Source organism: Balaenoptera borealis (genome assembly GCF_965194805.1).
Source record: "Balaenoptera borealis genome assembly, chromosome: 7".
NCBI lineage: Eukaryota > Metazoa > Chordata > Mammalia > Artiodactyla > Balaenopteridae > Balaenoptera > Balaenoptera borealis.
In genome coordinates this window covers 97,270,344-97,291,461 of record NC_138864.1, presented here as the reverse complement: position 1 = coordinate 97,291,461, position 21,118 = coordinate 97,270,344, and the positions used below count along the sequence as shown (strand labels likewise).

At 44.2% G+C, this 21,118-nt stretch overlaps 1 protein-coding gene across 1 annotated transcript in view; it reads left to right on the top strand.

The window, feature by feature from the left end:
• WNT2 (Wnt family member 2) overlaps positions 1–21,118 on the top strand; it is a 47,382-nt gene that overhangs the window by 18,352 nt on the left and 7,912 nt on the right. Inside the window, exon 4 of the mRNA XM_082400123.1 lies at positions 7,906–8,170. Coding sequence (XP_082256249.1) covers positions 7,906–8,170 — 265 coding nt within the window. The remainder of the gene's footprint in view (positions 1–7,905; positions 8,171–21,118) is intronic.

The window sequence follows — 21,118 nt, the reverse complement described above, 5'->3', positions numbered from 1 at the left end:
AAAGTGACAATTAGAGAACAAGAGAGAACTTGGAAGAGAAAGCCAAAGAGGAGGAACCCAGGCACATAAGCCCTGCTCCTTCTTCTAAACTCACCAGTTGGATAAGTCAGTTGTCCTACCCTGGGGAGAAATGAGTAAGGGGATGGAGAGAGCCAGGAGTGTTAGTCTAATGGAATTTATTCCTCAAGAAGCCAGGAAGAAAGTATTAAAACTATAAAAGAGAAAATATGAGACATGGAGGATTGAGTCAGGAGGTTCAGCAACTTGACTAATTAGAATGCCATAAAGACACTGAAAAAGTGTGTGTTGGGGGGGGGGGTTGAATATTAAGAGAAAACTCTCAGTGCTGAAGTTTCTAGATCAAAAGGGCCCACTGAGGGCTGAGCAGGACTAATTTTTTAAAAATCCTAAATATATCATTGTGATATTTCAGAACACCAAGGATAAGGGAAGGTTTCTAGAACCTTTCATGTAGGGGGTGGGGGTGGGAAAGTGAAATGAAAACAATAATCAGTTGCCAGAGAATCAGCCAGACATCAGATTTCCCATCTGTAACACTAGAGGCCAAAGCCTGTGAAGCAATAACTTCAGTTTTGAGGGAAAATTATTTTCAACCCAGAATTTTATAACCAGCCAAACTATTAGCCAAGTGTGAAGGCTCAATAAAGACATCTTAACACACAAGATTCAGAAAATGCATCCCCCATGCGCCTTGAAGGAGTTACTCAAGAAGGGGCTGCAGCGAAGAGAAGGAATGAACCAAAAAAAGAGAAAACATGGCATCTGGCAGAGCAGAGTGTCCACCTAGGAGGGCATGATCCCAGCTGTGTCCAGATAGGACTAAGAAGATGCAGGACCATGGAACCCCCAGGAAACGAGGGGAAGTAATGGAACAGTTGGAATGAGCCTGAGAGTGGAAGACGTTAGGTTACAGTAAACGCACTTGGTAGCAAGTAAAGTGAGAAAAAGCCAAACTTCACTCCAGCAACATTCTTCTTCAGCACAGAGGCTATGCTATTGGTTCAGAGATTATAAAATGCAGTCCTTGGTTATGCAGTTAACTGTTTGACATCCATATTTACTGTTTTGAGTTTTTAGATTCAACATCTAGACATACCATGAGAGACTTAACTATTGTTACAGAATTTTAATGCTCTCGTGTTTGTCACCACAAAAGGACAGGCCCTGTACTTAATAAATGAATGAATGAATGAATAAAATCAATGTCATGAAAGACAAAGAAAGGCTGAGGAGCTGTTCCAGACTATGAGAGACATGACAACTAAGTGCAACATGTGATCCTGGGCTGGATCCTGGACCAGAGAAAACAATAGCTCTTAGAAGAAGAAGGAGGAGGAGGAGAGGAAGGATGAGAACAAGGGGGGAGGAGGAGGAGCGAGCTTGCGGGGGGTGGGGGGGGGGGCGCGGGAGCAGACATTATTGGGACAACTGGCAAAATTTGAAGAAGGTATGTAGATTATAGTATTGTACCAAAGATGTTAAATTTCCTGACTTTGATCATAGTATTGTGGTATTTCAGGGTTAAGAGATGCCATGTCTACAATTTACTCTCACACATAAGATAAGACATTTATGTATCTAGACTATTTTCTCTCTGTGCATGTGTATGTGTGTGTGTGTGGAAAATGACAAACCAAATAGGGCAAAATATTTAGTAATTGGCAAATCTGAGTGAAGAGTTCATTGTACTATTCTTGCAACATTTCTGTAAGTTTGAAATCATTTCAAAACAAAAAGTAAAAACAGCAAAATCTAATAGTAATCCTAAAAAAAAAAAAAGAAAGAAAGAAAAGGACAGGCCCTGCTGACGGAGACTGGGAAGAAGAAGGGGAGGAGGAAGGAGGGGCTGCAAATATCCTCGTCTCATAAGAAAGAGCACCAGTAACTTTTGGAACTAGAAAAGGTGGAAGGGTGCTCCTCGAAGTTGGAGAGATCGTCAGAACCAACCGTCACAGAACCATGCTGGGAGCTGGGGTGAGGGAAATGAGGTGTGAATTATGTTATCACCCCCCCATAAGAAGAAGTCTATCAGGAACTATCTAATGTTGACCGATACGTAAACAGAGTGACTGGCAGAGCTGCCGGACTCAGCTGTGCCGACCGTGCGTGGCGCCCCTCTCCAGAGGGCTCCATTCACTGCACTGTCACTGTAGATTTGTTTAGTTATGAAGAGAATTTTCTGGTGGATGTCCGTATAGTATCTGGAGGATGGGATGTCTTCCTCTGTTTCTCACAAAGCTGGCGGTCAGCTAGCACAGAACTGGTCGTATAGACATTTGGGGAACCACCACAAGGGCAGAAGGCATTAAAGGTGACCGCTCTGGGGCTGTACCGTGCAGACCGGGAGGGGAGATAAGAGGAGAGGGTGCAGCACAGGGCTATTGCTTTTCACTCTCTTTTCTGGACTATTTGATTTTTTCCAATCATGCGCACACAGTTCTTTAATTTTAAAATTTGAAAGTAATAATTAAAAACAAACAAACACAAAAAAGCCCCAGACTGGCAGCGCCTGGGATGTATGTCTCCAGGTCCCCCCCCCCACCCCCGACCGCTTCGTTCGCTCATTTCCTTTAAGGTGCAAATAAAAGGTCTGCGGCCTGCGGCGGAAGCCCACCAGCCCCGCAGCCAGCGCCTCCCGAGACCCCGGGGGAGCGGCCCTCCGGGCAGGACCCTCCACTACAACCTGTCTCTCTGAGAGCGCTTGGCTTTTACTCCACTGGTCGCCATCTTTCGTGCCCTCCAAAGCAGCAGTGGCGCAAACTGCTGCTTGTGGGAAATTTTCCCTGGAGGTCAGAACATTTTGGAGACATAGGGTAGGACACAACTTCTAATTCAGTCATCAGATATCCCAGTTCCTAGGACCTAAGTCCTAAGACCGACCCCTCCACGAGAATTTCTCACCTGCTCCGGCCCTCCGTGGGCCCCGGACTCTGGCCGTGGTGCGCAGGCCCCTTCCTTCCTCCGCTGCTTTCCCGGGTGTGGACTTGATTCTCAACCTGGCTGCGTATTAGAAGCACCTGAGACCGGAAGTACCATCAAGGCTGGGCCCCACCCCCAGGGCAGGTTCTGGTATATTCAGCTCCGGGAGAGGCCAGGGTCTCTGTGACGGAAAGGGTCCCCAGGTGATTTTAATGTGTATCCAGAAGGAGAACCCCTGCTCTTCTCTCTTTAGGTGCCAGAGAACAATCCCCAAATTCCTGTGTTTTTTTTTTTTGTTTGTTTTTTTAACTCTTTCCAGGTCAAGCAGCCCCTCAAACGGCAGCCAGATTGTAAATGAACATTCTTTCCCTTCCTTCTTCTCTGTGTATGCACACATACGCAGGCCTTTAAAAAGTGGATCATACCACATATACTGTTCTGCATTTTGCTTTTCATCTGACATCCTTTTATACTGTAAGAATGATCTACATCATTAATCAAAGACCACGTCATATTCCTTTATTAAGCACATACCATAATTTGCTTAACCCTTGTCCTGTTGATGTCATTTGGTTTTTTCCTAATATTTTGCTATTGCTAATTATGCTGCAGCGAACATCCATGTGGGTGTGCATCCTTCAAAACTTGTGCAGATATTTCCAGAGTGTAATCGCAAGGTCAGAGGATACCGTACATTCTCACCAACAGTTTGTTATAGCATCTCCTTTCCATACTCTTACCAACACCAAGTATTATCAAATTATCAATCTTTTTACTATTTGCTAACCTGCTAGGCAAAGAAAAAAAAAGGTGTTACATTGCTTCAGTTTGCATTTCTCTGACTACTAGTGAAGTTGAACATCTTTTTGTCTCTTTGTTAGTACTTTGTATTTCTCCTGTGAATGGCCTGTTTCATAGATTTTTGATGACAATTAGTTTGGAAGATGCAATGTAATTCCTCCCCATATCTCTCTCAACTTCTTTTCTGTCCCATTATAATAGGTCTCTAATATTATTCATTTAATTCTTGATTTATTCAAAAGGATAGAGGGAAGCAGAGTATGCACAAGTCAAAAGTTGAGAAAAACACAGTGCAATTTATTTGAAGATTTTAAATGTGTTTTTAGAAAGAGCATGAATCTGGGAGTGAGACATATCTGATTCACATCCTAGTCTGCCTCTGTCTAGCTGGGTGACTCTGGGGAATTTTATTTTCCTCACTGATCCCGGGTTTCGTGGGAAAAATAACCCGCTGTGCCTAATCATGGTAATTAGGTAAGATAATGGGCGGAGCCTGGCACATAGTGCAGTACTCAATATGTGGTACGTATTATTATAATGTTATTACAACATTTGAATATTGGAATTCTTCCAGACTAGGCAACCTTATTGTGAGCTTCTCCATCCCATTTCTTACTCTTACCTCAACTACTGTCTAAGTCAGGCCGCCTAGGCTTAGGTCCCTTCCCTCTGCTTCGCTGATGCAGTGGGGTATTGCCCTCTTCAAGGTTAAGGGTTTGAATTTCAAGTCTGCAAACCTGCGACATAGAAGAGGTGGAGGTAGCACCCAGGTGTGATTGAGCACTTCCCGGACTGTGTGTTAGCAATGGGGCCTGGAGATGCAAGCAAACCCAGTACCAGAGAAGGTGTCTCACTTTCCCCCTTGGTTAATTGTCAAGCCCGTGATTAATCCACAATCAAGAACTGACCTAGAGTCTGTCGTACAGAGTGAAGTAAGTCAGAAAGAGAAAAACAAATACTGTATGCTAACACATATATATGGAATCTAAAACAAACAAACAAAATGGTTCTGAAGAACCTAGGGGCAGGACAGGAATAAAGATGCAGACGTAGAGAATGGACCTGAGGACACGGGGAGGGGGAAGGGTAAGCTGGGACAAAGTGAGAGAGTGGCATGGACTAATATATACACTACCAAATGTAAAATAGATAGCTAGTGGGAAGCAGCCGCACAGCACAGGGAGATCAGCTCAGTGCTTTGTGACCACCAAGAGGGGTGGGATAGGGAGGGTGGGAGTGGGGGAGACGCAAGAGGGAAGAGATATGGGGACATATGTATATGTATAACTGATTCACTTTGTTATAAAGCAGAAACTAACACACCATTGTAAAGCAATTATACTCCAATAAAGATGTTTAAAAAAAAACAAAAAAAGAACTGACCATGGTTCCAGTGGAAATACTTTTGGTTATAAGTAACAGACCCCGGGGACACTAAATAATGAGGAAAACTTAATATCTTGGATGACGAGAAGTCTGGAGGCAGGGCAGGGCCACAGTGGGTTCATTCAAGCAGTTCAGCAACACCCTCCAGAACCCAGTTCTTCTGTCCTTCCAGACTGCCGTCTGCAGCTTGTTCCTTGTCCTGCATTGGCTGCCTCGTGTCCCAAGTGGGCTGCTGCAGAAAGCTGCATCCAGAGACAGGGAAAAGGACTTTCTCCCCTTTTAAAGAGTGAAGAAACCTTTCTTACAAGCCTCCCAACAGATTATTCCTAACATCATATTGGCCCAAATTGAATCACCACAGGCCCTCTGCCAAAAAAAATCAGTGGCAATTAGTATTATTGATTTGAGCTGCTCCGGGTCAGAGAGAAGCCGGGCCACTTCTGAAGCACGTGGCTGCCCAACACCTGAAGAGAAGTTAGCAAAGAAGAGGGAAGCGGCTGCTGCCACTCAACAGTGAATGATGATGATGATCGACAGGGTGTACCACGGCCACTGCCGTGTGTATTTATAAGGACTCACAAGGTGTATTTTAAATTAATATGCAAACCCTTCAGTTAATCAAATAATTAATATGCAAACCCTGCCATTTGCATATTTTAAATTAATATGCAAACCCTTCAGTTACCAAGTTCGAACTTTGCAACCTGGAAACTTAGTATTACAAAGAAAGGGAAGTAATATTTCCTGTTATTTTTAAATCTAGGGGTATTACTTATGAGTAAATAACCCAGCTTTTAAAGGAATAAGCTTTGAAGGATGAGCATTCATAGTCAATTCCCAACCGCTTGGCATGGAGTGAGTTCTGCGTGGCACCATCGAGATCTTAGGATAGAGGGCTCCTGGACAGGTGACCCAAATGGGGCAGACTGGGGGAGCCAAGACGGCCCTCCTAGGCGTGTTTCTCTGGCAGAGGCCTGCTGTCCAAGTCACCCGGTGAGCCTCATACCAAACACCTGGAATATAAAGATAGGGGGCAGGGTGGGGGCCATATGGGGAGTGTAGTTCCAGAAAAGGAGTTCATTCTAAGAAATCCTTTAAAGATCCCTGGGACCTGGGAGACCAAACTAATGCCGTTTCTCCTGCTTCCTTCTCTGTCCTTCCTTCCAAAGCTGGCTCATCCTGAAGAGGACAGATTTCAAATGTAACAGGGCACAGTCCTCCATGAGGGGCAAAGCGGGAAACGTGTGGTGCCAAGGCCCGAGCTGGGAAGGGGATGAGTGAAGGCACACCTGTGGAGCCGCCATGCTCTCTTGGCTCCTTTTAGAATGCTTTTGTGGGTCTGACCTTCTGGAGTGATGAACATTTCTGCACACGTAGTCCTATTGATACTACAGCCTTGTTCAGAGACTGAGTCTGTGGAAGAGGAAAAACCAGGGCAGAGTTACCTGGGGTGAGGCCCCGCGGAGGGAGAGGCAGCCTGGAACATTGGTTTCTGTGGAGTGGGGTGGAGGGTGAGCTAGGGCGCTGCAGGGAGCGCCACCTGGGCTGCGTTCTGGAGCCACCCACCCGTACCCCATACCTAGACCAATTATACCAGAACCTTAGGGAGTGGGCTGAGCAAGGTTCAAACTACCACCTCCAAGTTCTTAGAAATAGGTCTCTCAATGCATTACCCTAAGAATTTTGTTCCTAGTACCATCTTGAATAATGTCATCAAGGGGTTTCATTCCCCTTCTGCCTGTGCCCCCCACCCTAGATACCCTCTGTCTTAGACATGCAAATGGAGAGGATGGGGACCCTCAAGAGGCAGGTTTCTCCTCCTCTGCTCCATGACTGAGCTGAGGACCAAAGGCTCAGACTTGAGATCTCCAAGGCCCGTCTCTCCCACTGCCTTTCTGAGTGTCACTGTGCTTTTGGTATCTGATGAGGGAGCCCCTAATCATCCCACTTGCCTCTGCTTCCTCTCTACGAAAGAACAGAGCGAGCCCAGCCCTGTCTGCTAAGCTGAATAACTTGGCCAAAGTTGAGTGATAATCTCCCAAATTTAATGTCACCCTGAGGGTCACCAACTGACTTGCCAGTGTACCCTGACTCTGTCCTATACCAGCTGTGTAACCTTGGACGAGTGCTTTAACCTCTGTAAGTCTTGTTCCTCAATCACTGCAAAATAAATACTGTAGCACAGGATTGTTGTGAAGATCAGGGTCATCAAGATAGAGTCCAGAAAGCATTATCACAATGCCCAGAACATGGAAAGCACCTCAGAAATAGGAACAATCACTATTATTGTTTTATTGAAAGAAAACGGGCTTAGCGATTACTTTGTTAATTTGAGTAATAGTATACATTTCCAATATATTGATAGTAAAGCTATATTTTTTTAGAAAATACTCTAATTCATTCCCTCATTCTTCAAGCTGGTCTCATACCCCAGTAAATTCAAATTAGTGGGGCTTTTGTTATCCCCCTAGGGAAGCTCGTTCGCAGTCAGGCGCTGCCCCCCGCCACCTGCTGCAGTGTGGTATGGCTGAAGAGACCAGCAAATGACCCCAACATCTCCCAGTCCTGAGCCCCAGGCTCCTGGGTCTTCGGTCACTTCTTTTTTTTCCCTTTTTAAAAAAACTTATTTGATTGAAGTACAGTTGATTTGCAATGTTGTGTTAATTTCTACTGTGCAGCAAAGTGATTCAGTTATACATATATATACATTTTTTTCACATCCTTCACATGTACGTGCTGGAGTCTGCCTCCACTGAACTTGCCCGTCTTCTCCCACAGGCTGTAAAGCGGTTCTTGAAACAGGAGTGCAAGTGTCATGGCGTGAGCGGCTCATGTACCTTGAGGACCTGCTGGCTGGCCATGGCCGACTTCAGAAAAACGGGCGATTATCTCTGGAGGAAGTACAACGGAGCCATCCAAGTTGTCATGAACCAGGATGGCACTGGTTTCACTGTGGCTAACAAGAGGTTTAAAAAGCCGACGAAAAATGACCTCGTGTATTTTGAGAATTCTCCAGACTACTGTATCCGGGACCGAGATGCAGGTAAGTTCAAAACACTTTATTCACAGCACCTAATTCTTCCAACAATCAGCACTCTGCAATTTAAATGCAGAGTTAAAATTTAAATGCAAAGTTCTGTATTTTCCGCCTGCCGATCCTATAAGCGCAGTCTGCTGCCTTCAGGTTCAATGCTCAGGTTCTTTATAATTCATATTTAAAGTGCACAGAGAGCTCTCCTAAGCACCTGGAGAAACCAGTTGATAATGTGCAGATTCTGGAGAAATGGGAACCCAACAAGAATGCACATGGCAAAAAGTCAACGTATGCAGATTAGCAAAATTCTTCAGCCTGGACAGAACTCTAATTCGTGGGTTAATGTCCATATGTAGAGAAACACAGCATCTTTCCTGTGCTCCTGAGGCTGAGAGGAGGACAGCTTTGCGGTCTATCTGCTGCCCCTTTAAATCCCACCTCTGTGACTGTGGAGAGGGTCCCAGGGATTTACAGTTAGCCTGTTCTGAAACCCTCCATACTTCACACTCCCTTGCTCCTTCCACAATGCTCAGAAGTTGCCAAATACTTGAAAGCAAGAATTCATCCCCACTGGCTCAGCTGTCGGTGAGCAGTGGAAGAGGGCTGCGTAAGAGGCAGTTCATTTATTAAAGCCACACCCTTCCCTTGACAACGGCACCTTCTCTGTCCTGAACTCACTCAAAGAGCAGCTCCGTCAGCCTTAGCACAGCTGTTGCCATCTGTGGGTTTTATACACATGCTTTCCTCCACCTCTTGCCCCTCCCGGTCAGCACTGAACTCCTTGCTTAGTACCGTCCATGCAAAGACTCTGGTACAAAATAAGAATGAGTACAAGTCTCAGTGGAGAGGAGGTGATGGAGAGCCCACAGCCAACTTGGCTGAAGCCAACTTTTCAGACTTAGTAGAAAGCAAGGGGATTCATTACCAGGAAAAACATCCTCGAATTCAAGTTCTGAGTTTGTTTTTCATTCCAAAGTAATTGCAAAGGAAACAGTAAAACAGTGCAGACGTCAGCAGCTCCTATCACAGGTCTGACCAAGAGGCATGATTACCAGGGAATGTCACAAGAAGTCCAAAGCCTCTTCTTTGTCCCTGAGTGGTTGAATTTCCTTCATGGTTTGATGAGCTGATTCTTTGCAGCACTGGAGCAAGTTTGTACATGCAGCCTCTGGATTAATAACTGCTGAGCGAAAGGGCCAGATGCTGTGCCCTGCTGCATTCCTCACATGCTTTGCGACCTCTAACAAGTCATCCTACCTGTCAGGCCAAAGTTTCGCCGAATCCCCAAGAAACCTGTGCGTTGGTACAGGAGGGTCCCAGAGGTCTGGGTCCCTCTCTGCCATTAACTAGCTGCTTAACCTCAGGCTACTCAGACGGGCATGGGGCTGATGACATCAGGATCATTTTAGGAACTATGCACTGACTCCTGTGTGCCAGGTACTGGGCTGAGACCATTGCACACATGGTCTTATTTAAACCTTAGCGCCTCCCTATGACATCAGTGCATTGGAACTGATTACTGAAAAAAAAAGAAAAAGACTAAGAGGGTGGCTCCTGGTTGATCAACACCAACCAAGAACCAAATTCACATCTTATTTTTTGAGATCAGATAAGCACCCTGGATATCATCATCCCTATTGTACAGATGAGAAAAGTGAATGACCAGCTCAAGATCTCATTGGTCTTGGAGGGGACGGGTGTCCAGCTGTCTGACCCCACAGCCTGTGCTCCTAACCTTAACACTGCAAATTGTCCTTACCTTTCTCCCAGGGCATGTATTATGTGAAAGGCCTGGTGAAGCAGAAACCTCATTTTAAACATAAGAGGACCTGCTTCCTCGGGACACCTTGTCTGGTTTTTTGGATTGAAGCAGTTTGCACAGTGAAGCAAATGGTTATGCTTGATGAACATTTAACTGCTTCATAGATGGTCATTGAAATAAAGACCTTACTTTCTCTTCCCCACAAAGGAGATTTGGAATCAAACCCCTGCTGCCTCTTCAGGATACTAAGTTATTCCTGCACACTTTGCTTTTTCTACTGCCTGTATTAGAACACAATTCTGTTTCTCGATCCTAAAATAGCAGACATATCTGCAGCACCTGCCACGTGTTAGGGCTTGATCTACATTCTCTCACTGAGTAAGGTGGGTATGTTATTATCCCACTTCCTGGGAGGGGCAACTGAGGCTCTGACAGGCAGGCTATGGATTTTGCCCAAGGGCTCTTGATGGGCACGAGGCAGAGCAGGGACTTGAGCCCGAGTCTCCGCACGCTTGTAACCATTTTACTCTGCCTCCCAATGCACCAGCCACTGGGCACACTGCTGCAGGTGCAGGCTTTCTGAGGGAGGCTATATAATTTACCCCCTCTCCTAATTTATTTCTGCTCTATTTTAGGCTTATTTTAGCTTCTCTGATTTAAAAAGATGTGAATTGGGTTCTGGGTTGGTGTTGATTAACCAGGAGCCATCTTATTATTTTTTAAGTAGCCAGTTCCATTGTTTTAGATCAGATTTCCACTAAGATGCCTAGGTTAGTCATAAATTGTCTGAACTACACTTAATGCCTTTTTTTTTCTGCCTAGAAAAATGCCAGAGTCATCCATGAAAACTTGCAATATTTCTTTTGAATTCTCTTGACCATTGGATGATTATTTTAGTGAAAATATGATTCAGGGCATTTGATATCATGTAGAGAAAAGTTTGGATTGCTGACAGTATTTTTTTCATTGTTCATATTTGGACAAATAACACATACAAATAGCACACGTATGAGATGCAGATTTTCCCTGAGACAGCCTCCTTCAGCTCGCATAGCTGCCAAGGGCCTTGTGCTGGTCTGTGTAAAGACAAGGCTTTCTCCTGGCCACTTTCTACTGGAAATTTCTGTAGAATGCAGTCTAGCAAGTCAGTCAGAGTGTGTGGTTCGGAATCTTCCTGGAGTAGCTCATAACTTCTGATTGTAGAGGCAGGGAGATGTGACAGAGTCTGGGACCTGTGAGAAGGGGAGATTCCTGAGCCCAACTCAGTGGCATTCCTTCTCCGGGCTCTGCGCCCTTGTTTGGGTCAGTGCTAACATCCTATGGTGTATGTTAAAGAAGCACTCACAGTTAACGAGTCAGGACATCACTGAGGGAGTCTCTCCCCTCACTAGGATCACACGACATCAGGAAGGACCTGTTTTCTGGTAAATGGAACATGTTCAAGATGGGTTACCATCAGAGGTATCCCAGGCTCTAAGATAAGTCAGAAGTTTGCAGTAAAATTTAAATCAAATAACATATATATATATTCACTTGCTCTATTAAAATCGATATTAACTTTTCCCTAGATTACACCTCAAACTACCCACTCTGCTGTGTTGTGGTTATTTTGTTTTATCTTGCTTTTTTTTATAAAAAAATATCATGCACATTTAATATTCAACTGATTGGGCACCTTCTCCTTGTCAGCACTTGGAAAAGCAGTGGTGGTAAGCAGGTTGAATATTGTCAAGTAATAGATATTTGGAACTGGCAGACTTTAGTCTTGCTGGTCAGCACCTGCTGCCTGTTCAAATTCGCTCATAATCTGACTGAAGTAAGCCGGCTTGTTTGTCATTTCGGTTTGTGGAGTGGATAAAGTCTGCAGGTCTAGTCCACTATTTTCCAAAGTGAGGGCCTCTTCAGAGACCTACTGAATCAGAATCTCAGGAAAACCCCTGAGATTCTGTATGCTTTTCAAACTCAAGCACATCAAAATTTGAAAAATCCATGATTTAGGTAGTCCATGGTTCCTGATTTTCCCGTAAGTATTAGGTAAGAAGAAATCCAGAGAGATTTTTTTTTAAATAGCTGATCTCTTGCAAAGGAAAGAAAGCTTTTTATTTGAGGAGCTCTAAATAAATGTCATTCAAAAATATCCCTGCCCTGACTTACCCAGTATAAGAGGGTGTCCTTTCACATTAAGGCACTGCATTTTCTGGAACCCTCTTTTACTGGGAATAGCACACTGAAATGATCTCGGCCATCAAAGCTTCCATTGGAATTAGTTTGACAGAGATCAGCAAGTCAGCCCTTTAGTGAAGTCCTGAAATAGTGATACCAGGACTAGTGAATTTTGGTGAGAATTACAGAAGGGTGAGTCAAGACCCTAGGGTATTCCTGGGTGACAACAGACCCAGACCTCAGGTGAGGAAAGGTGATGGGAACTTTGGGTGAATTCCTACTGAGAATCAGGCCGTGGGCTACAAGCTTTATGTGTATTTTCTCTGAATCTTCACAGCTGTTACCTCCATTTACAGAGAAGGAAACTGAGCCTCTGAAAAGTTAACTTGCCCAAGATTTCATGGCCTGTAAGTGATAAACAAAACAAAATAAATAAAGTCAAAACTGAAATCTATACTCTTCTCACCTTACTTCCTGAAATTTGATGGTAGTGACTGGGGGGCTGTGTAATAAAGAGGCAGCACGAGGACACAGAACATAATTGGATGAGGTGCCCACAAAGCAGGGAGGTGGGAGGTGGAGAGACTTGACCCATGTCCAGCTCAGGTTGCCTGGAAGCCCCTTTCAATGACAAGCCCTTCCAGAGTGTTAATGTCTTCAGTTGCTCCTAAGAAATGATAAGCTCAAAACCTGATTAAGGAAGATTTTCTTATGGCAACAATAATAACAAAAGACATTTTCCCCCAGTCTTCAACTGAAGAAGGTGAGTGCTCTGATGTTCAACTATAAATACTCCCCAGAGATTTGGAGAGTAGGTACAGCCATGTGATGCTGTGCATGTGACATTTTGCAGGCCAAACGAGAGGGCAGATCTAGGAACTGGGCTTTCTGGGAAGGGTGGTTCTGTGGTTATCTCCTCTGGTTATTGCCCCAGGCATCTGTAAATCAAAGAAACCCTTAAGTTAGAGATAGGTGCATCGCTAACTAAGGAATGCTGCTGTCCTCTCCGGGGCAGCGTCTGCACCTAATCACAGGCCACTTTCACTGGTTATTTTGTAAAAACCCTGACCTGGGCCAGAGGTCACCCTGAGGTCTCTTCTCCCACTGTAGAAAACAAGCAACCCTCCGCCTCTTGTCCAGTCAAGTACAAAAAGCAAATGGAGTTCAACAGTTGTTTAACTTGTTGCTGAAAACCCGATACAGGTTTCCCTCACTGTCTGGAAGTAGAGCCTTCCCATGGAACCTTTCGTAAGCCGAAATGGCGTAAAGCGAATAAGCAATTACCTTAGGACACATCTTGCTAATAGACGCACAAGATAAATTGAGATAAAGCACAAATCCTCACAGACTCCTTTCAAAGTGATGCCGCCTTGATGCTGAGATGCTGTGTGGGTCCTGGGGAGCTTGATGGGGGGGGGGGGTCACCCCTGCTGCTCAGGTGTGCGCTGCCTCTCTAACAGCTTGCTGCAAAAACAAACGCTGAGCGCTCTTTTCACTTTTCGCCTTTTTTTGTAAAAGCGAAAATTCTCTTGGGATTTCTTCCAGTTAACAACAACAAAAAAAACAGGTACCAGTGTAGGTCTTTCGTAAAAGTGAAATACTCGAAGTGAACTTTCTCACCATCGGAGGTTACCTGTACCTGGCTGAGAGCTGCAGGCTGTGAACGATGTAAGACCTCCCTCGGGTATCACAGTTTTTTCCTCATTAATCATCTTTAGCAAACAGCTCAGTACCCATGGGAACACACAACTCCAACCACGGCTTACAGAGTTTGGTGTTCTAGACCTGCCCTGTGGTGTGGTCTGGTTTGCAGAACCTCTGACTGCTGTGCTTGTGACCTGATGAAAAACAAGGGAACACCATGTCAGCCAATAGCAGTGGGTGGACCTTGTTTTGATACTAAATGTACAATTCCCACCAGGACACCTGAGCTCCCTCATCTCGTCATGGAACAAATATTTATTAAGCCTCTTCTGTATGCCAGAAACTACGATAAGCCCCAGGAATGCAAAAATGAGGTAGACACACTTGGTCCTTGCCCTCGTGGTTTCATAGGCTTCCTTGTCCTTGTGGACGAGCCAGGTGGGTGGCAGGCAAGGAGACTCAGGCTAGGTGCTGGGGAACCCTGCCTGGACAGGAATGTGATTTTCTTAGGTTTCAGTCCTCACTCCATTGCACTATTACAAGGTCTTACCTTACATTTGTCACTTTGAAAAGTAAAGAATCAGTTATTCATTCCTTTCTGTGTTGAGCTTTATTGTAGAAATTTCATGAACTGATACCTCAAAAGTGCTAGAACAGGAGAGAATGATATGAAAAATGTATTGGTGAAGCTTCTAAGTCACCATTTTTCCTGTCTGTCCCACTGGATTCTGATTCCATGATGGCAGGAACTATATGTCTGTTCACCACTGAATCCCTGGCATCTAGTACATAAACATGTGTTGAATTGAATTAAATGGCAAGCTATAAACAACATAAAATATGTTCATCATATTAGGTGGATTCTTATATTGGTGCAGTGTCATAGCTTAAAGATTACTTTCCTTTGACAGGTAATTACTAAGCACGTCTTCACTCATCACTGATTACTTTATAATACACAGCCTGTGAAAATTCCCATTTAAGCTTAAGTGTTAAATGGAATTTTTCCTCATATTCAGCTGCATTAGTGGGACATTTACAGAGCTTAAGATGCTGCTGGCTGCCCATTTCCTTGGATGAGATAAAAGGTCTCAAATAAATGCAGCAGCAGACTCTGTTGCTTTTAGCTGCCACCACATACTCAGTTCTTTTACTCATTGGGGGGGCCTTTTTCATTTACTGTTATCAGTGGGATTACTGGGTAGTTCATCTGATTTCATCGTTAACATAGCAAAATACTTTTTACCTCCAGTGCTATTTTATGTTATAGGCATGATCTATAAATCTGCATTACCTTTTGGAATATAGATTTGCTAGAATTACTATACTTTTAGGATACACTAAAAAGTACCCTAATTTGAATTAGTTGAAAGTAACAATCAGATTGAATTTGTGAAAATTTTTTTAAAAAGGGAATTTTTTTCTTTCAAAAGAAAGAAAATTGCAGAAAAAAAATTTTTTTATTTTGAAATCTTTGACATAATTTAACTACTAACAACAAAGGATTTACCAAATAGACATCCTTTACTTTTTTTGGAAATAGAAAAAAATTATCTCTAATTACCATATTAATGTGTTGCAAGCAAAAGAATGTTTAAGTACTTTAAAATAATGTATTTGCTTACTTCCTTTAAGCTTTCCCCCTGAAACCTATTTTGTGCTAGTGTGGTAAATCTCCTTTTTAAAATATGCAAATTTCATATTCCTAGGGAAAGAGCCCTGTATTATAGACTAGGAGACTTTGGTGCTACCTATTATTATTTCTACTGATTACTAATTGGGTAGTCTTGGGCAAATTAACTTCTCAGGGTCTCTTAAGATATGTATTTCACCTAGAAATTCCTAAGGTTCCCATGATTCAATTATGAATGAATGAGTTGTTCATTAATCTTACTCTAAGTTTGCAATAACACAACCTGAACTTGATGCCACAGACTCTCTTAAGTTGTCATTTTGAATTTCTGTCATTTAAAAATGTGCCACATTTCTTGTATATATTCTCTGTGTATCAAGTGAGATAATTTGAGTAAAAACCTGGCTTTTAGCTAGTCTATTCTCCCATAGTGCCTGGGGACTGGGTAACCCCTCCCTGGAGAAGTGTGCCTTCCTTTGGCAAGGGAAGGCTGATCTTAATTTTTAAGGAATTGATTTTAATATTTAATAAATCAGGAAGTATATGTTGACCACCTGAGCACTATGCAGTATATAGAAGAAATATAAGGCCTAATGCTGTCCTTGGGAAGCAAGATGCATGAGAAATCATCAAACATTTCAAAACAGTGTATGAGCTCTACTGGCTGACGTGCTGACGTTATAGGACTCAGGAAGGTGGTCCAGGCGGGCTTGGAGCAGCCACGGAGCGCTCTATGAAAGGTGCTGAAGTAGGCCTGAATCTTGAAGGATGGGAAGACTTTCAATCTAAAGGAGTTCGAGGAAAGTCCAGTGCAGCAGATGAGAGTAACTCTTATGAGCAAACAGTCTACACGGCTGTGACATCAGAAAGTCTCTTCAGGAGATGGCCTGATTAGAGGACATGGGTGGAGGGCAGTGGGAAATGAACTTGGGTAGGCTAGCTAGTGCCAGATATGGAAAACCTTGACACGTCTAACCTCAACAACTTTAATTCCACGATAGGATTTGCTAATTTAATGGGACATGCTTTCCTGTGCCAGTCAAACCTGTCCTAGTTATTATGAAAATGTTGAGTAAAACCCTCTGAGATAAGTGGAGAGACTTTGTCCTTCCCCGCTTTAGCTTTGCAATCACTGATGCGAGGAAGGGGGAAGCCTTCCAAGTAGATGAATGTGCGGTCTCTAACATTTGCTCTTTAACATTCTTTTCTTTCCTCAATAAATCTGTGTTGTGAATGACAACGTGTAAGTCAGCCAGAGGAGAAACAGCCTATTGGATGACGGGCTTAAGTGAATCTTGCCTTATGCCCTAACGGTCAACATATGGGCTTCTGTCAGCCTGGAGTGGCAGGAATTTCCAAAGATACAGGCCCATCCAGAGAGAGAGAGAGAGAGAGAGAGAGAGAGAGAGAGCGCAAGAGGGAGTGCCCTTTCTCCAGGTCCCTGAGGTGTGGGTCTGGGAACTATTAGCAAAAGCCCTCCATCCTCCTCTGCTGTCAAGAAGATGCATGTCAGGGGAGACAGAAGTGTTTTTGCGCTGGGAACCCTGACTCCACCATTAATTTTATAGCTCTGGGGATGGGATGCTTGATTCTGTAAAGTTCCCTCAGCACTGCTTCACCAAAGGGGCATTATGTGGTCCCAAACTTACGTGATTTAGAAACTCTGATTCTTCATCTTTTTCCCATGCATATGTGAGCTCTTGTGTGAATCAGGGTGAGGAAAACACCTGTGGAAGGAGAGAGGTTCATCTGGCTGGAACCCATACCTTCCCATGGTTACAAACTGCCCGGATTTTACGGGCACTGACTCTAGGCCGATGATCTGATGACAGCGCGGTATGAAGATGATAGATGAAGGTTTGGGTCCACTGAGCCTGAGTCTGCACCACTGTGTCTGGGGACTGGGATCTGTACCCAGGCAGGTCACACATCTGGGCACACTTCACAAACCTAAAGCAAAGGGAAGTCAGGGAGAAGAGCTTCCAACTTGTCACTTCTCTTAAGTGAACTGAGTAAATCAAAGTGTAGTAAGAAATAACATTATAAAGCAATATAAATGATCTTTTAAATAAACATGTTAAATCTGAAGCATCTAAATATCTGTTTATCCATTTAACCTATCAATTGGGGAGACTAATATTAGGGCCATTACTCAAAAATATTTTTAAAATTTCTCCTTTGAAGTATTTTTAAAGCCAGCCACACAGGCTTTGTAGATATTGTATGATGAAAATATTTGACCCATAAAGATCAATTAGGCATTTGGAAATGGCGCAGAGAATCTTAGAATGAAGTCTGAGAAGAGTTAGGTAAGCGATCGAGCTATGCCATTTCATTTTTGGTGAGATGCACATTGGTGCTGTAGGCTTTCCTGAACCAGAGAGTTCTGTTTAGGGACGGTTCCTCCCAGAGTCTTCAGTTGCGGCCACATCAGCAACATATATTAGAACCAACTTGGGAGCACGTGTGTTTTGGAGATGTGCATTCTGGTATTGCAAAGTATTTAGTCTGTCTCATTCCTCAAAAAGGTGACAGGAATCCAACAGGAATATCAGTACGGGAAAAATGCAGTGTAAGCTACAAATACCATGTTAACAAGCCTTGTTCACTTTCTCACAAAACTTCGGTTGTCCTAATTGTCTATGGCCTATCATGCATTGGAGGAAAAGGTCCCCTCCAAAAGAGTTATATGTCAGGACCTTTGTGAGTTCTTCAGTTAATAAAATAATGAAGGGAGAGAACAGGAAATCTGCTAAAGCACTGATCACATACTGTTACACATGAGCCTGCTTTCTGGGGCCTGGCGGGACACGAGGCCAAATCACAAGGTCAAGAGCTCCAACTCTGGAGTCAGACAAGGCTTCTCCAAATCCTGACCCTGCCACCTGCTTGCTGTGTGATCCCGGGCAAGTCACTTAACCCCTCTGACCTTCTGTTTCCTCATTTCCAAAACAGTGATGATAATAGTACCTACTTTATAAGCACTTATGAGAATTAAATGAGATGATGCAGGCAAAGGCTTATCACAGGGCCTGGCCTGTGTAAGTGCTCCACAAATATTGGCCCCGGTTATGAACAAAAAGGAGAGAAAGAGGATAAAAAAGAAGGTAGAGGGGGAAAAAAGAAGGTAGAGGGGGAAAAAAGAAAGAAGAGGGGAAAAAAGAGAAGAAAAGAAAGGATAGAAGAACTTCAGCTCTATCTGGCTTTGAAAATGTGAAAACTGGCTCTTCTGGTAGGTGTAGCTGGCTTTATTTCCCCAGGGCTCTTGTTATGGCCTAGGTGGGATCATCAGATCATCTAATGAGTGACTCATTATTTAATTAGCTGGTATATTATTTAGAAAAAGAGATCTAAAAGTATATGTCGCAAATATTCAGAACTAAACAAGGAGCCAGGTCATAAAACTCAGTGGCTCCTTTTCATAAAGCACGTGTGAGCGCTCTCTCTCTCTTTCTGTCTCTCACATACACATATATGTGTATAATCTTGTATATATATATATATATATATATATATATATGTGTGTGTGTGTGTGTGTGTGTGTGTATATATATATATATATATACGTATAGTCTTGATTCTTTTTATTTCAAGAATAATGGTGATGGTGATGTTTTCTGTCTTGCAAACACTAATGGGAAGTCCCTAAGACAGTAGAGCCCTATTGTAATAATGAGTCCTTATTATAATTTCAATACAGGAAGCAAAACCAACAAGTTTTGTGTAGCTTCTGCACTCTGGCAAACTCTCTTTTCAGGGTTTTGATGAAATGGCTCTATATTCTGCTCAAATGGCAGCAAGTGTCAAAACTGCCCTTCCTCCCTGCAGTCTGTCATCAGATCTAATGAGATCCAAACCCCAAAGCAGGGCCAGTTTGTAGTCCTTCACTAGGCAGCCTCATCCTCCCCTCGGCTGGCCCATCCTGGTGCCGCTGACCCCTCAGAGGGGCCATTGCTGCTCCAGGCTGGCACCCCACAGCCTTCTCACATCAGTGGCTCTCAACCTTCAAAAACCCATCTCACATTTTCTTCTGGGCCTTCATTATGCCCTGTTTGGGCAGCCAGTGGAGAGTGGTAGGTTCAGATTCATTGTGAATTCCAGCATTGTGTAGCTGAACACTGAACTGCGGAGAGAGCTCAGTGCCAGAGTCTTTGTCTCCTTTTCTGAAACCACTTCCTAGTTAAGCTCTTGCCAGCGGCCATCGCTTTGCTCCCCTCAGAGTTTGGATGGTGTTGAGGCCACTTCACTGGACAACCTTCTGTTCAGTTGGAGTCTAGTTCAGTTTGCTGCATTTGGGGGACAAAACCCACCAGGACCATTAGTCCAGGCTGAGTTAGACCACAAGATTCGACGTCCTTAGGCTTGCAAGCCGCCGGGGAAAGACCACGGAGTTCAATGTCAGTAAAAGGCCCCCAGCCTGATTCAGGAATGAGACATTTGGCCTCCCAGTCCTGGCCCCTGGGCCCCACAGCCCCAAAGGGGATAAAGAATTCTAATTGCATGGTTATGTATTTATATTCTGATAAATGTATATCAGTGGAAGTGAGGAATACTTATTGATGTGCAGGGCTTATGAACAAAACACATAAAAGGTCAAAACTCAGTTACCTCTGAGATGGCAGGTGAGAGCACTTTTCACACCCCCTAGGGGTCTCACTCACACCCAAGGCTTCAGTTGCCACCTCTGCCAAAGATTTCCTAATCGGCGTCTCCATCCTGACCTCTCTCCTGAGTCCCAGAGAGGATTTCAGTGACCATTCCTACCTGTATGGCACACAGTCACAGCCAACTCAACATGCTGAAAACTAAGCTCGTTATCTTTCCCCAGAGCCTGCCCCGCCCAGGTGTCCCCCACCTCAGGGAATGTCCCCCGCGTAAACCCCGGCACTCCCGCCAAAGCCTGGGGGCGCCTCTCCACTCCCCTCATCCTCTCAGCCACTTGTCCGGTCAATCACCACGTCCTGAGGTGCAGCCGCCTCAGCTTCCCTCGAGGCCGTTAACCTCTCCCATTCCCACTACCACTGTCTCCATCCAGGCCACATCATGTCCTGCCCAGAGTGCTTTATTGGTTTCTAACTTGTCTCCTGGCCTTCACCCTGGCCCCCCTTCAATCCAGTCACCCATAGTGATTCTTCTGAAATACAAGTAAAATCACGTCTCCCTTTTGTGTAATAACTCTCAATAGCATTCCTCTGCCCTTGGTTAAAACGTAAACCCCTTGACCTGTGACACACGGCCTTTCACAGGCAGCTTCTACCCACGTCACTGGCTCATCTCCTGCCACTGTCCCCTTTGAGCACTGCCCTCCAGCTGCGGCCAACACTCTTCCAAGTCTTTGCGTCTGTGGCCTTAGCTGCTGCCTCCTGCTCCTCTCCCTCCTTACCCTCCCCCTTCTCTTCTTGTTATTGAAATATAAAATGCATCCAGCAAAGTGCGTGTACCACATGTGTACAGCTAAGTGAACTGTCTCAAATGAGCACCCCCAGGTAACATGTGCCCAGATCAGGAACCTGAAGAGAACAGTATTCCAGAAGCCTCCTTCAGGCCCCTTTTCACTACCTCCCCAAGAGATATCACTACCCTGACTTCTAATAGCACAGACTAGTTTTCCCCACTTTTGTACTTTATATAAATGAAAACCTACACAATGTATCAGGTAACTCCTGCTGCATAGCAAACTACCAATCAACGTAATGGCCTGAAATCACCTTAAAGTTCCACCTTCAGCTTCATCACTCCTTGCAGCTCTGCTCTT